The sequence below is a fragment of the Podarcis liolepis genome (assembly GCF_965112155.1).
Source record: "Podarcis liolepis genome assembly, chromosome: 8".
NCBI lineage: Eukaryota > Metazoa > Chordata > Lepidosauria > Squamata > Lacertidae > Podarcis > Podarcis liolepis.
Genome location: NC_139560.1, coordinates 15,709,376 through 15,726,333, shown reverse-complemented (window position 1 = coordinate 15,726,333; position 16,958 = coordinate 15,709,376). Strand labels below are relative to the sequence as shown.

Sequence of the window (16,958 nt, the reverse complement as noted above, 5' to 3'; positions counted from 1 at the left end):
GTACTTACACCAGATCTTGTCCTCTCAAAAAATTCCTGCCGAACAAGAAGTTCAGATTCAGTCTAGGTGTGCTCATTCCATCTGCTGCCAAGACACACCTTGCGTTCCATGGCTGGAATTTTGCTGTCAAGAGTGTGTCAAGAGTCTTCTGGAACTGTTCCAATATGATGGAGGAGAGGTCCGACAAGTAGACCTCTCATTTCACTGCTGAAAAACTCTCCCCATCAGCAGAGTGGCTTTTTAAGGGTTTTCAGCCCAGAGGACCTCAGGAACAGAGCCACACCCCAAGTTAACTACACTGGTGCCAATCCAGAGCTATGCACCTAACAGCAGTGTGCTGAGTGTTTCTATCTACTTGTAACTACACTTTTGTCTTTCAGTGGATGGCGAAAACCATTCTCTTTTGTTGGGCATCAGAATGCTGCTGTGTTCCTTCTCTAGTCTCCTTGCTTCTATGTACCGTATTTTTCGCTCCATAAGACGCACCTTTTTCCTCTTAAAAAGGGGAATTGTGTGTGCGTCTTATGGAGCGAATGGCACCGCGCAGAGATGGAGATATTTTTTTTCTTGTTTTCCTCCTCTAAAAACTATGGTTGGGTCTTATGGTTGGGTGCATCTTATAGAGTGAAAAATACGGTAACTGGTTACTGTATTGTGGTGTACTGTGCTGGATTGCTGTGGTTTTTATTTTTGTTTGTACTTTAATTGCATACATTTTTATTGTTTCTGCTTTAATTGCTTGCTTGCATGCCTCTCTAGGGGCCTATGGAGAAGCAAACAAAACAAATTCCAACTATAGCTAGCTACCCAATAAATGGTTGGTGATGTTAACTTGTACACCGGTAATCTACCTTACAGGTGAGACAAGGGAACCTGAATCCAAGTTTAACCTCACTCTCCTTTTTTGGCAGAAGGAAGCACGGCACTGTCTCTAAGGACAGTCCTAGCTGTCTATCAAGCTCCAGTAAGGGGATGTGTGTACAAAAGTCTTTGCTAGAGCAGGACGCCTAAACTTAAGTGTGAGATCATTGGCTAACTGCAGGCTTCAGCAGGAATACGACAATCTAACAGCCAGCACACTTGCTCAAATGTTTTACGTATTATACAGTTATGCGTGCCACAAAACAAGTTCACCCAAAGGCCAGAACACTGTATAAAAAGATGTAGATACTGCAGTTAATTTCAGAAAAGTATTTTTTATTGTCAGCCCCGTTCCCCCGCCCACGGAAGAAAAAGGGGATTACCAAGCATAAACAAATGAAGTAATACTGCCCTAAACCTGAAAAAAAAATCAAGTTTGCTTTAGAGCAGACAATTAAAGCTTTATGCAATTAACTAAACTGTGAAATGCTGGATGGCTTTTATCTTCTAGAAGACGAAGCATGTAGGCTCCTGTTCCCATTCTTTCACAGTCTTCCTGCTACGATGGTCGAAAATCTTTAGGTCTGTAAATAAAAAAAAAAAGCAGGGATGAATAAATATGCTAGGACAGCTTGTCAAATAAAACAAAGAAGAAGAAATAAAAAGATCATAAACTATTATTACGGCGGTAATATTACTCTTATTACAGGTTGGGAACCTGTGGCCATTCCTCGCCCTTAATATATTGGCAGCTAAAATAACAGTGCATCAGTCTGTGCTATGGAAAAAATATATGTGAAAAAATGTACCAAAGAACAAGCAGAAAAAATAGGAGGTGGTCATTTATGGAGTTTCCCGTAACTTATTTCTGCTCAAATAAGGAAACTAGCAAAGTGAACTGTAGTCCTGGTCCCATCCAACTCAAAACCAAACACACACACACACACACACACACACACACACTTTCTCTGCAGCTAAAGATGCTTTGGGACGCAATAACCTGAAATGAAATACAGTGGGCCCTCTGGATACAAATTTAATTTGTTCCAGGGGTCCGTGCAGACCCAAAAAAATCTGCATCCAGAGGAGCCGCTTCTGTGCATCCGCAAGCGGTGAAACCTGGAAAAATAATTTTGAGTTTGCCGCTTTTGTAACCCGAAGTTTACGTTACTCGAGAGTAACGTAACCCGAGAGTGTACTGTATTCAACTTGGGTTTTTCTCAGAACAGACCAACTGAGATTAATGGATATGACTCAGGTTAGGTCCATTAATTTCAAGAGACCTACTCGTGAGCAAAACTTAGTTGACCACCACTCATGGGAAATAAACAAGCCATTAGCAGAGATAAATGAGATAGCTTGAACATACAGGCCGAGAACTGCATAGTATGTTGGATATGAAAACTGGAAAGCACCATCAGATCATCCCATTTCGCAAATAGAAGAAGGGAGGGAGCCTCCCAATTCCCATGACCCAGGAGAGCTCCGGGTTCTGCTGAGCAGATGGGAAATGCAGAAATTGGCAACCACATTGCTCAGCTGATAAAAACGAAACAAGGCTGCATGCATCAGCTCAAATCAGTATACCACACAAGCTCTCCAATGATCTGGAGGCCAGACCCTGCTATTTACCCCCCCCCCAAAAAATATGGCAGTTATTAAAAAGTGTTTATAATAGTTAGACATAGACTGACTATGATGTAGATGCTCATCAGGCGCTGCTACAGCTACACATATTTAATTAAGTTCTTTACCCTTCTCCCAAGTGATGCATGGGAATCCACTGGTCAACATTATCGCTCCCTCCCTCCCATTCTCTGCTTCTGCTCTTGCAGTGGAGTTATGAGCTGGCAGCCGCAAAAGACAAGTGCTAACTGGAACATTACTATGCTGTTTCGTTACCTGGGACTGGGAACAGGCAAGGCTATTCTGCAGCATTTCAGAGTCTACACCAGGTATCTGAACACTGACCGAGAAGCAGCTGCTGCTCTAAATACCACTTTTTCCTCATTACCAAAGGAGCGCGTTAGAAAATGAGATAGGAAAGCTAGGAGCTAAACGGCACCCTCGCAGGGAGTTGACATTGTGGGCAGATCATGAGCCCAAGCCGTACATCACAGGGAGTTCCTGGCTGCGTCATTTCATATCGGCCAGTCCGATCGGCAGAGGGGGGCATGGCTTAGCTCATTTAAACGAGCCGCAGCCAGGCTCTCACCCTCTTTTACCTTGCTCCCGCTAGGAATCGGGGGGCGGGGGTGTGTGTCCTCTGTCCAAAGCCCAGATGGGGGCCAAGGCCATAGCACAACCCCTATCAGTGACCCTATCAGTGCATCAACAGGCCTCCCCCTATTGGTAAAGGTAAAGATAAAGGGACCCCTGACCATTAGGTCCAGTCATGGCAGACTCTGGGGTTGCGGCGCTCATCTCGCTTTACTGGCCGAGAGAGCCGGCAGACAGCTTCTGGGTCATGTGGCAGCATGATTAAGCCGCTTCTGGCGAACCAGAGCAGCACATGGAAACGTCGTTTACCTTCCTGCTGGAGCGGTACCTATTTATCTACTTGCACTTTGACATGCTTTTGACCTGCTGCCTGGCAGGAGCAGGGACCGAGCAACGGGAGCTCACCCCGTCACGGGGATTCGAAGCGCCAACCTTCTGATTGGCAAGCCCTAGGCTCTGTGGTTTAACCCACAGCGCAACCCGCGTCCCTATAACTCTGCGACCTTTGCAACTCTACAATTCTATGATTCTATATTGCTTTCTGTTACAAATGACCTCAAAGCGGCTCACGTGTTACAAGTCAAAACATTAATACAATTTATAAAACAGAATGAAAAACATAAAACCGTAACGATGACAATCAGTACAGTGAGATGTAGAAAAGGGTGCAGTAGGAATATGTGTTTATTAACTGGAAATGCTGCATCTCCTGGCCAAATGACTAGGAATGTTTTCATCACTCCTGCAAATTTTCTTTGCTTCTTTTTAAGCATGCTCGATATTCATGGAATATAATTAATCTGTGTTCATTTATATTTAGTAAACTTTATATAGAGCCATCCAAGCATGTGGAATTTGGCAGAACTGCAGGAGTCTAAAGTTTGACAGCAGGCGATAGAATAGAGGGAAGGGTCAGGCAATGGTGGCAGGAACTGTGTAAACTCAGTTCTTAGGCTTTAATTTTTTATTTTTTTTTTGCATATGGGTTTAAAGAAAAAGATCACAAGCATCCATTTCCAACTTAACAGAAGTGAGCGGAACTTCTGGATGAGATGCACAGAAAGAGTTAATGTGGCCCAAAATTAAAGGCGACCAATCCCTTTCTCTGAAACCCTGTTAGATTTTCAAAAACTACTGGTACTTTTTTGTCCTTTCCAAAGAATTTAAGGCACAAATACATCCCAGGCCCAAAGAAGATTGCTTCTGGCACAGGAGGTCTCCGCGTTTTGTCGGCAGGAATATAGATTTACGAAACAAAACATCTCCAATCCCAAGAAAGCCCTTAAGAGCGTTAATTGATATCCCTATGAGCGATGGCTGTATGAAACCTGGGGCATTCCTCTTTCACTCTCTGAGTTTCCCTTAACAAAATATAAAAATTATTCTGCACTTGGAACAAGTCAGCACAGTGTAACCGAAGAAAGTACATGACCTTTGACAAGTGGAAGCCGTGGGTTAGAAATCTGGGCAAATTGGGGGGGGGGGACTGGTTTAGAGAATTTATGAATAAATGGATGCCTTATAGGGCCTGTGAAAGCTTCTGTCTTCATAAGAGGATAAAAAGTGGGTTGTGATGAGGGCCAGTCTGTTTTACCAGTTCCTCACCACCTACTGTGCCCATAACTGAAAGCTATAACTGAAAGAACCACCTGATGTGATCGCAATTAATTTAACTCATCGAGCATTAATAACTTGCAGCTTTGAAAATGTAGCCCGGTGGACTGATCTAGAGACCTGCGTCAGGTACTGCTTCTGCTATGGATTTCTTCTGCATAAAAGATATTGCATTACATTCTTCGTTAAATTATCTTTCCACTGATATATAATTGTATGGTATTACTCCAAAAGAAAGTGGTGCTATGAGCCATCAAACCTCAGAAATACACTTTTCCCTAAAGGTTCCCACAATTTTGGCCACTCGTGTAGTTTAAAAATGATCTCAGGGCCAGGAAAGAACATTCTCCAAAACCATGAACAGCCGCATAGGGTAGATAATACTGGCTTAGATGAGGCAATAGACTGACTCGCTTTAAGGCAGTTTTGTATGTTCGATAGCCACTATTTTAAAGGAAAACTTCCCAAACTAAACACTGTCTTCCCGTCCTGTGTACGATGTTATATAACACCCCCAGAGCCTTGTTAAAACGTATTTTCAGTGTGTACAAAAAACAGGTGCGCTAGAAAATATGCTGATGAAACTGCTGAAATAAGTGAAAGCAAACGGTTGTAGTTTTTAGCCCAATCTCAATAGAGTCACTGTGGACTTTGCTCCTTAGCAAAACCGCAGGCAGCGCATTCCAGTTAAGGTGACCCTTTTTTTGCCTAGCAATGCTCTGCAGACCAAAAGCTGGAGTCTGGCTGAAGCTGTATGGTGGGAGTGGCAGCCTATTTTATTTTTAACAGCATAGTAAACATAATTAACAAAACTCTGCAGCCTTTAATGACAAGGCGTATCCCCACATTATTTCAATGCAAATAAGCACAAGGGCTGATAAAAACTGGAACTGTGTTGTATAAAGGCAGGAAGAATGCCCAAGAGAGCAAGGATGCATCCCTGTGTTCCTATGCAAAGCTAGTTTTAAAGAATGCCAAAAAAAATTCACATTAACTATCATGGAAGTTGAGAAGGATCGTGAAACCCTCTTCTCCACCGTAATTACGAAAACATAAGAGCGGAGGAAATCAAGGCATAGGTCTTTATCCAAATGGGATGGGAGATCCAACACAGAGAGATAAGCCAACATTTTACTTGGATAAATGGGAGTTATTCCTTCTTTCTGTATTATAGTGACCCAGAAGGTGTCCAGATTTCAAAAAGTACAGTGGTACCTCTGGTTACGAACTTAATTCATTCCGGAGGTCTGTTCTTAACCTGAAACTGTTCTTAACCTGAGGTACCACTTTAGCTAATGGGGCCTCCCGCTGCCGCCGCACGATTCTCATCCTGAAGTAAAGTTCTTAACCTGAGGTACAACTTCCGGGTTAGCGGTGTCTGTAACCTGAAGCGTTTGTAACCCGAAGCGTTTGTAACCCGAGGTACCACTGTAATGGAATCTTTAAAAATGTTTCTCAGATTATTTTCATTCAAAACTCCATTACATCACAACATCAAGGAACGTATTCAACGTTATGTCAAAATTAGCACAACCAATTTCCCCTTCACTTCTAACACGTACTTGACGACTATCACAGCTTTCTTAGCTGTCTTTAAGTCTATGAAACATTACCCCACAAATACAGAAATACCAAGATTTGTCAGCAGAAGTTGCTTACTAAGCCAGCAATATGCACCTGGCATGACGACTCTGAAGCCTTCAAAATGGCATTTTTTCTATTTGCCTGCAGGTCACCCCCTCTTCTTGTCAAGTGAGAAAAACGACTCCCATCCATGTAGTGAGTGGCAGGTATTCATCACCTCCTTGCCGTGGACAAACCTGACTTTTCTGACAGGGCTTAAGTTTTTCTGAAGCACTGCATGCGGTCAGTGCCTTGCAGCTAATCTATTAGTGGTGTACACCAACAAATCTGACACGAAGAGATTAAGTAACAGGACAAACGCGAAGTTGAAAAGGGCACTAATGAGTCTGAACTCCGGTTTGGGGTGAATGGCTGGGACAACTTTTCCAGACATGGAATCGAGACAGACACTCAGAAAGTGTCTGCAGAGTTGTGCAACTGTTTCATCCACAGGGCTGCTCCCACATCCATTCATGCGGATTTCTTGCAGAAATAACTTCCAAGTGTTTTACAATCCGTGGCTGGCTCCTGAGGACAATGCCAGTCTTGCCAAACAAACAAACAATAACAATGTACTCTCTCTACCAATTCTGCACTGAAATTAGTGGTTGGACAATTTCTGCAGAAAAATCTGAAGACTGGGTGGTTAAAGAATACTAGGCATTTGAGCTACATATGACCCCTGCCCAGTTCTAGTACAGCAGGAGGACAGCCAAAATTGGAAGGGAGAGGAGACGCAAGAGGGAAGGGAGCCAAAGAACAGTGCGCAGAGTGTGCAACCTGAAAGAGATCCCTCTCATCTATGCTATCCAGAATTGGCCTCCAGTCATTTATGGACTCATAGTTAAAACCATGTTTATGGAAGACAATCTTACTTGGCTACGAGTGATCGCAGAAGAACAGGAGGAGGAAGAGGAAGAAGAAGGCTAAGAAAGTGGGGGAGACTAATTAGAGTGCAAAAATAAAGGTTTTTGAAAGGAAGAGAAAGAGACAAAAATCTGCACGATTCAAAATGGCCAACCAACGCTGAAATGTTTAGTACAGTCATACCTCATGTTACGTTTGCTTCATGATACGTTTTTTCCGGTTGCGTTCCGCGGCGACCCGGAAGTACCGGAATGGGTTACTTCTGGGTTTCGCCGCTCGCGCATGGCAGACGCAGATGCGCAAAATGATGTCACGTGCATGCGCAGAAGCGGCGAATGCACAGTAGCTCCGCTGCGGGTTGCGTTCTATTCATGTTGCGAACAGGCCTCCGGAACGGATCCCGTTCGCAACCAGAGGTACCACTGTATGCATCTTTGAGCTTCTGGTCTTATTAGGGCGAAAAGGGACCTGAAGAATTAGGGACCTGAAGAATCAAGATCTTTGAGCCGTCGCCGGTTTACATTTTTCTGCAAACAGAATTGAGTATGGAATGGAGGGAACACGCAGTCTGCTCCCCAAATGCCCCCTTCAAAGCTGCACTGGCCCTGGCGGTTCCTGATGACAAGGAGAAAAGAAATTCCATCTCCTTCAAGAACTTGAGATCGAATCAAGCCATTTGCTTTGCTTTAGACCAGTCTTTGTTCTAGCTGCAGTCGAGAAATTAAAAACCATCAAGGAGAAAGCCATGCTCACAAGAATGTGGAGTTATTATTAGTTGATGACAGCAAGGCTGCCCTGTAATAACGTGTCACTACTTCTCTTTCAGGCTTGCTTAACAAAATATGTTTTCAACAGGTTCTTTAATGTTCTATTTTATCTGTATATATAAAGGGGGGGGCGGGAATGTATATACCAATTTATTTCAGTCAATGTAATCATTCACATACCACACTAAGCCAAACCATAAAGGTAAAGGTAAAGGGGCCCCTGACCATTAGGTCCAGTCATGACCGACTCTGGAGTTGCGGCGCTCATCTCGCTTTATTGGCCGAGGGAGCCGGCGTACATCTTCCGGGTCATGTGGCCAGCATGACTAAGCCGCTTCTGGCGAACCAGAGCAGCGCACAGAAACGCCATTTACCTTCCCGCTGGAGCGGTACCTATTTATCTACTTGCACTTTGACATGCTTTAGAACTGCTAGGTTGGCAGGAGCAGGGACCGAGCAGTGGGAACTCACCCCATCGCAGGGATTCGAACCGCCGACCTTCTGATCGGCAAGTCCTAGGCTCTGTGGTTTAACCCACAGTGCCACCCACATCCCACCTCCCTTTAGGAGACAGAGCCAAAATGGCAATACTGTTCTATAGTCACAGGCCAGATTAGAACCAGACTGGAACAGGTCCTGTGTATATTGAGTCCCATCAGGGAAAAGGCAGGGTTGCCATTAATTTGATTCTGAATTGATTTTAGAATGAATTGATTTTAGAATGTATTTCAATTAATTGATTGTGATTTTATGTAAACTGTGTTATTTTTACTGTTGTTAGCCGCTCTGTGCCCGGCTTCGGGTGGGGACTGCAGGATATAAATAAATTATTATTATTATTATTATTATTATTATTATTATTATTATTGCATATATTATGATAACAACATTAAGAGAGCAAAGTTTTCAAGAATATACTGGGGGGGGGGCGGGAAATCAATGCATTCCTTATTTTTTACCATGCAATATTCCTGCTTCAGTTCCTACTGTATCTGTTTAACTACAAGAGAATGTAAATATTTTACTATTTTGATGCGCCTCTCATGGTTCACTAGGTAGTGCTTATGCACTTCATCTGACAGGAACAAAGACATCCTTGCAAACTGGAATTTTAACCTGGGGAAAAGGTTAGAGAGAAAGGCAGTGGAAGACTTAAAGAGGGGTGCACTACATGGATAAAGAAATCATGGGATTAAGTTTAAACAGCCAAAAAGGCTTATATGTGGATTTGCTGACCTTTCGGATTCTTAAAATTTTATTTTGAGCCTTCATATTAAAGCAACACTCTGGCATCTAGCCACTGGGCAAATTTGAGGACTCCAAGGGAATGAGAGCGTCTCTTTTGAAGTACCTGATTACCTGTGCAATGCTTCCCCAGGGGAAAAGCGAACGTGATAAGTTCCTTCTCTATACGGAGAATTGGGTTGTTTCTGCCCATCTCACCACTGGCAGGAATTTTTTAAAAAACAAAACTTTGAGGATACTTTCTGGCAGGGTGGACTTGATTTAAATCAAATCAATTTAAATCACAATTTAAATCACTAGTCAGTAAGACTTAATTTAAATCATTTTTTTAAAAAAATAAAGACTCCTTCTTGCTGGTATAATCTTAATATTTACAACCCGATGAAGGTTTCATTTTTGGAATAATAAATTTTCAGAGTAGTTTTTACAGTTATATAAAAAATTACTGACTTGGTTATACTATTAGAAATGCATAAGACAGATAATTATGAAATGATTGTGAGGTTTAAGAAGTTAACTGTTTATATTGGGACAACTTTTCTGCTGTACTTTATTGGACGGAGAAAAATAATCATTTACTTAATAACAATTTAAGCAATTTATTTAACTAAAGCAATAACATTATAGAGAGTTTGGATTTATATAGCATATGTATCCATGTTTGTTAACTGATGTGGTTAAGCTTTTTTAAAAACCAAACAAACTTAGACTGAGTTTTAGCACACATGCAAAACTTAAAACAACTCCTTATTTCCTGATGAATAGCCTTTGGACTATTCTTTTGCTATAGAGAAACCAGGCAACACAGCCACGCTCAGCTCATCTTTCCTCTGAAGAAACAAAACAAAACAAAACAAAACAAAACAAAACAGGTAAGCAGGCACTCCCACAGAAGTATTTTTAGCCGTGCATGGTTCCCTGGGGCAAGTTATTTTATGCTCAGTCTCTCTCAGGCAGCTGGAGTGAAAGGGGCCTGTAATTTTCCAGTTAAAACGGTGCCTAATATTCACAACTGAAGGCAAGACACTTTCCACGCACATTTTACTAATTATAAGCTGTGCCTTTAAGTACCATTTCCCTGCTTAATTCCACATGGCATTTCTCTGCGTTAAAACCACTGGCTTCCTGTAACCTTCTTAATTGTGGTGGTAACAGACTCCAATTTCACAGCACAAAACTGCGAAGGTCTAACATTAGCAGGATTTTTATGAAAACATCTCCTGGCTTCCATATGAGGAGAAGCATCAATATCAATTTGGCTGGAGTCTTATGGCATCTCCCAACCCATTACCATTCCCCCCCCCCCACTATATTTTTTTCAGAACTCTCCTTTCTGCACTGAGGATTCTTGCCGCCTCTTAATCCCCAAGTATGTAGTGCTTTGATTGCTTCCTTGTTCTTACTCAACGAGGGGTCAAGTGCTTTCCCCCTTTCTCAGCAGTGGGAAGAAAAGCTTTCTGACCTCCTCTCTCACTTCCTCTTTTGGGCTAAGCAAGATACTTAAATGTTTCTTGAGTGGGGAGGGAGAATCTGAAGGAGAGTCAAGCCTAATAGTGTTGTTGCCAGGAGCTTCTCCTACACTTGAGTAGGACCATGGTAGAGACACACGCCCGACTGGCATGTTCCCTCCCTCCTGGTCAATCGTTTGGGAGCTTCAAAAGCTTTCTTCAGCCCGAACATCTCAGCGACCGATGCCAACAGACATTGGCACACTTAGGGATCTGCAGAGTTTGCGCATCTCACATAACAGACCTCAGCAACTCAGCATTTTGGCTAATCTACTTTATTTACAAATAAACACACACGGAGCACTGCAACATGGCTCCCTCTCTCTCTAGCATCAGACAGCAAAGAGAAAAAAACAAAGGACAATAGCCCCACTTCATGGAACACAATAACACAAACATCCTGTCTCCGTCACTTCTCACTCTGTGGAGTCAAAATATACACCGTCATGTGATAGACAACAATCCTGTGACTGAATTCTAACAGTTGTAACAGTCACTTCTGCACACTTCTGCAGAAACAAGATAAACTTCATATTTCTCCCCATCTCGATTCTGAAGGGAAACGCTAAGCCAAGACCTCTGACTGCTCAGATACTAAAGGGGTCCAGGACAAGGCATCCAGTGGTCAAGAGGCAGATACAGTGGTACCTCGGGTTACAGACGCTTCAGGTTACAGACTCCGCTAACCCAGAAATAGTACCTCGGGTTAAGAACTTTGCTTCAGGATGAGAACAAAAATCATGCGGCGGTGGCACAGCAGCAGTGGGAGGGCCCATTAGCTAAAGTGGTACCTCAGGTTAAAAACAGTTTCAGGTTAAGAACGGACCTCCAAAATGAATTAAGTTCTTAATCCGAGGTACCACTGTACCAGTGTTCAAAATCAGCCAGGCACCAGGCACATTTTGCACCTGGCTTTTGATCACTTGCAACCAAGTGAAGATGCCTGGATGCCAGAATGGGCCTGACATCTCCACCATCTGGAGGTGCATGCCTGCAGATCCTTGGATCTGGGCTAATACCTCATCCTGTAGAATTCTCTTGGTTATATTTTATCTGCCCAACTGGAATGAATTTCTGGAACCAGAATGCTTTTTTCTGTGCAGCCTGAGCAGGAGCTGTCGCCATTAAGAAAAAGAGGTCAGAATAGGCCAATATCTACGTGGACTGTCCCTGGATTAAGGGACTTTTCTTCTTTAAGTTCTCAAAGTTCTCAACCTAGCTGAAGGTTGTGATATGAACTGGGCTGGATGTTTAACTGAGAATCAATCACAGTCGGCCCATCATTTGAAAAATATGACTTTAGAGCCGTCTTGCCCCAAAATGGCAACGAGACATTCCATTTAGAGACTATAGCCTTGGTTTAAGTAGCCATTTGCCCCTAGCTTAAATATCTGAATTTCTAACACCGTCAGATACACATATGTCATGCACAGTAACCACCGAGTTGTGGCTCTCACACAGCCTCGGGAGGAATTGTCTCCACAACACCAGTTATCTATTTGTTTCTCATCCTCTGTGGGCAACAATCTAAAAACAAACATTTTAGGCAATCAAGGAGGAAAGACAGGAGAAAGAGGCAAAGGACAGCCAGGAACCAATGGTGAAGGAACCAGCAGCTCAGGCATCAATTCTGGTAGACTCTTAATTCCTTGCCTTTTAGCTATTATAGTGCTCACCAAGGTATCTGGATTTTGAAACAACCAGGAATATAGCCAGATGAAAGTATGCAAAATGAAGTTAGTTTATGGAAATCTGCATGCTTTCCATTGTTCCAGACACTGGGTGCAGACTTAAGGATATATATTCAGCATTTATATATTGGGTTTTTTTTTTAAATAGATGTTCAAAGTACTTCAAAAACAAGCTTCCCCCCTACCGTATTTTTCGCTCCATAAGACGCACTTTTTCCCTCCTAAAAAGTAAGGGGAAATGTGTGTGCGTCTTATGGAGCAAGTGCAGGGGGAAGACAGGCAGGAAAAGCCCCCAAGAGCCGCACACAAGCTCTGCGCGGCTCTTGCGGGCTTTTCCCCAGGAGGGAGAAGGGACTGATGCGGCCAGTCAGTCCCTTCTCCCTCCTCGTAGAAAAGCCCGCAGGAGCCGCATGCTCCTTAAAGGGTGCACGGTTCCTGTGGGCTTTTGCGGGAGGTGGGGGTATTGCCTTAGCCACGCGCAGCCCCTCTGCTTCTTTTTTTTTTTTTTTATAAAATTTTTATTGGTTTTTCAAATTTTTATAACAACACAACACACACATAAAAGACAAAGACAAGAACACGTACAGTTTCAGAAATCTTACTTTCTTAACCTTGGTCGTTGACTTCCCCGCACCCCACCTCCTGCATTCCACTTCCCATAGTTATATCAGCAAATTATTATTTTATCTTCTTACCATTTTGATATTACATCTTTTGTAAAAAATTAAGTTCTTTCCTAAGTTGGACTCGAAAGTCTCTTCCATCAATTTCCCATTTTTTATAAAACATAAAACACATTAACTAAAACCAAAATCATAGGCGTTTTTTGAAATTCTGTTTTCCCCTCCTCCCATCCCCGGTTTCCGTCCCTTCCCAAGTACAAGTCCAAAATGGCATTTCTTAGCCTGGATTCCTCACGTCTGAGGCCTTCAAATCTATTTCAGTTCCTCTCCGCCGGTTTTGTTGGTAATCCTTCATGTTGGTCTTCGGATCTCGAAGGAGTTGTATCCCAGTCAGGCCAGATTTTCTTCCCACAAAATCACTTGAAACCAGCTGCTGCAAAATTTCCACCAGTCCTTCAAATTCCAAACCAGAGTAGAGATACAGATAAGAGTCAGAATGAAAATAAAGATAAAGGCCCCAGTCATATTTCTTCTTTCTTTTAAATTCTTGGATTCCCAGTATTCCAGGAGCCTTTTCCTTCATCTTGCGGATCTTTTGCAGATTTATACTCCACATAATCCAAGGGTCTTCTTGTTTATAATCCATTTGTATGGGCTTCTGATTTGTACCTTCCATCTGTACTTTCTCCTGTACTTGTTTAGTCTCATTTCCTTCTTGCGTTATCTCTTTCCACTCGGCTGCAGATTTTTTCTCACTCAAGTCCTCCATACTTTCAACAGAGTTGCTTATTCCAGCAGTCAAGGTCATAAGTTGTTTGTTCATGGCAAAACTCTGCTCTTGTAGAATTCCCACAAGATAGAATGTTTTTTCTAGCTCAGCTAGTAAGTTTCCATCCACAGCCATTGTAATGTCTCAGACTTCCCCCTAGGGGGAATCTAGTTACAATAATCTTTTCCCAACAATCCTTTTCCTCTTAATTTATTTCTTTGTATCCAAACACTTTAGTTAATTTATATCAATTTTAGTCCAGCGAAATCTTGAGTAACAAACTCTTTCACTTTAAGTCACCCGTTTGACAGCTTTTGACAGCTGTCAAACTCCTTTCCTCTTCAACAGGCTTAAAAGCAGAACTCTCCCGGGCCCGGGAGGGGGGATTACAAACGGCAAAAGAAAAAGTTCCAAAACACCACTCTTGCACTCCAGCTCCACGCTTCTTTCATCCAATCGTGGAAGTTACTATCCTTTTAAACTCACCCCGAAAGGGTAGGCTCTCCAACTTAGTTTTCCTGCTGTTGCTTTAAATAATCTGCAGGAGGGGGGGTGCGGACTTCCCTTTGACACATCCCCCGGTCGTACCAAATTTACGAATCAGTATTTTAAAGTCCAGGTTCCAATCTACTCACGGGTTGCTTCTTTTTTGAGTCCAAATTTGAGGAAAAAAGTCAGCGCTCTTCAGCCATGGCACACGGCTCCGCTCCGCTGGGGTAGCGATCTACTCCCAGCACCACGCCGCTCTCCGTACCCTCTTCGTGGGTCGGGGAGGGCGCTTAAGGTGCCCACCGAGTCACCAGGTCCTCAGGCATCCGCGCCTGAGGTTTTTGAGGGTCCCCGCGTCGCCGTCGCGGCAAGACCCGTCCCCAGCAGAGCCGATTCCCTCCGGAGCTCGGAGGGAATCCGCCATTAGCTGTTCGCGCCAACCCGGAAGTCCGCGGCTATGGCTTCTTTAGCCGTGTGCAACCTCTTCCGGCAGGAGGGGCTGCGCATGGCTAAAGAGGAAGCCAAGACAGCGAGCGGGATCCATCCATGGCTTCTCCCATAGCTGCGCGCAGCCTCTCCTGGCTGAAGAGGTTGCGCGCCACTAAAGAGGGATGGATCCCGCTCGCTGTCTTGGCTTCCTTGCTCTTTGGGGCTGGGGGAGGGAACCCGGGCTTCCCCCGGCAGCCCCAGAAGCTCTTTGGGGTGTGTGTGGGGAAATAATATTTTTTTTCTTGATTTTCCCCTCTAAAAACTAGGTGCGCCTTATGGTCCGGTGCGCCTTATGGAGCGAAAAATACAGTATGTTATAGACCAAAGAGGGCTACATGGCCGTTCAGTATCACTGTTCTGACATAGTGGGCTGCAGGAGGTGAGAGACAAGCAGCTAAGGGAGTTTATAGTTGTGGCGAGATTCTGAGATGTCTTGTATCGCAGTCTAAGTTCATACACCACACCAAATAATATTAGAAGAGTGAAATGCTTCACAGAGGGGAAAGGGTCAGACACCTGGACTCTCCTGGAACTTTTTCCTTGACTCGTCGTTATTCCAAAGTTAGCGGACTGTAAAGTCCCATTTGGAAGGAGAATGGCTTTAAATAATTAAGCTCATAGGGAACCAGCTCCAGCTCTTGAGAATAGTCTTTCGGGTGGTCTCTGTCTTTCTGATTCTCTCTGTCCTACGTAATCACCGGATGGAATAATTCTGCATATGCCACAATAAGATGGAAATACCGTACTTGTAAACAGCAGTACATTTTAAATTCTGCTCATTATAACAGTATAGCAGGATTGAGAAAGAGAAACACTAAGTTTCCAAAACACTTTTTATCTCCCTAAACAAAAGAAATTAAACCCAGATAATATAATGAATAAATAATAATAATTTTATTACTTATAACTCGCCCATGTGACTGGGTTTCTGCTACTCTGAGCGGCTTATAGCATATATAAAAACATAGCAAAACATCCAGCATTAAAAACTTCCTGATACAGGGCTGCCGTCTGATGTCTTCTAAAAGTTCTGCAATTCTTTATCTCCTTGACATCTGAAGGGAGGCTGTTCCACAGGGAGGGCGCCACTACCAAGAAGGCCCTCCGCCTGGTTCCCTGTAACTTGGCTTCTTGCAGTGAGGGAACCAGCAGAAGACCCACGGAGGAGGAATATGTTTTTAACTTTTCCTTTCTTCCTACAACCACAATGCCCAACTATCTTTTTTAAAAAAGAAGTCCAAGGCTCAACAGTTAATGAAGGTGAAGACTCATTCAGTGAGCGAAATAACTTTCTTTAGGTAAGGCAGAATTATTTCAAAGCACTGCAGTGAAAGGGAGGCTCCAACCCTGCCATGTTTTGTAGCGTAAGAACCTAGGAAGAGCCTGTGGAAGACCAGCAAGCAGGATTTGAGAATAAGAGCACTCTCCCTTCCTATGGTTTCCAGCAAACTGGTATTCAGAAGCATAACTGCTTCCAATTGTGGAGGCAGAGTATTGATTTCTTATGTTCTCCCACCACTCTTATATCACATGCAGAGACTCTGAAGTGAAAGTAAGGTCAGTATGGAATTCTTATTTAGAACTCTGATGTATGGGCCTTGCTACTACAGTGGTACCTCGCATTACGTACCATCCCCCTTACAAATGTTTCGGGTTACGCACTCCACTAACCCGGAAGTAGATGCCCCTTGTTGCGACCTTTGCAGATGTGAGCGGAAGTCACGCTCTGGCGGCGCAGCACCAATGGGAGGCGCAATTAGTGAAAGCGCGCCTCATGTTACAAACAGACCTCCGGAACGTATTAAGTACAGTGGTACGTCGGGTTACAGACGCTTCAGGTTATGCGTTTTCAGCTTGCGCACCGTGCCGAACCTGGAAGTACCGGAACGGGTTACTTCCGGGTTTCGGCACTCGCGCATGCGCACGAACGCTAAATCGAGCTTTGCACATGCGCAGAAGAACCGACTCGCAACCCACACGTGCGTAGACGCGGCGCTGTGGGTTGTGAACGTGCCTCCCGCATGGATCATGTTCACAACCCGAGGTTCCACTGTACGTAACACGACGTACCACTGTAATCATATAATGTTCCAGGAAGCTCATCATATGTTTTGCAATACACTTTACTCCTGCACCATTACTGTACATTGGTATCTCTGCAGCGGGTCTTTTACTAGCAGATTTCTAAGGTG

General features: G+C 43.6%; 1 protein-coding gene and 1 long non-coding RNA gene across 2 annotated transcripts in view; both read right to left on the bottom strand.

The window, feature by feature from the left end:
• LOC310713284 overlaps positions 1 to 16,958 on the bottom strand; it is a 326,468-nt gene that overhangs the window by 90,576 nt on the left and 218,934 nt on the right. The window lies entirely within an intron of this gene.
• Positions 1,177 to 16,958, bottom strand: part of MRPL13 (mitochondrial ribosomal protein L13) — a gene marked incomplete at its 5' end in the record, with an annotated part of 37,146 nt that continues 21,364 nt past the window's right edge. The window contains one exon of the mRNA XM_083517042.1: positions 1,177 to 1,445. Within this exon, the coding sequence (XP_083373168.1) occupies positions 1,421 to 1,445 (25 nt within the window). The 3' untranslated portion in view covers positions 1,177 to 1,420. The remainder of the gene's footprint in view (positions 1,446 to 16,958) is intronic.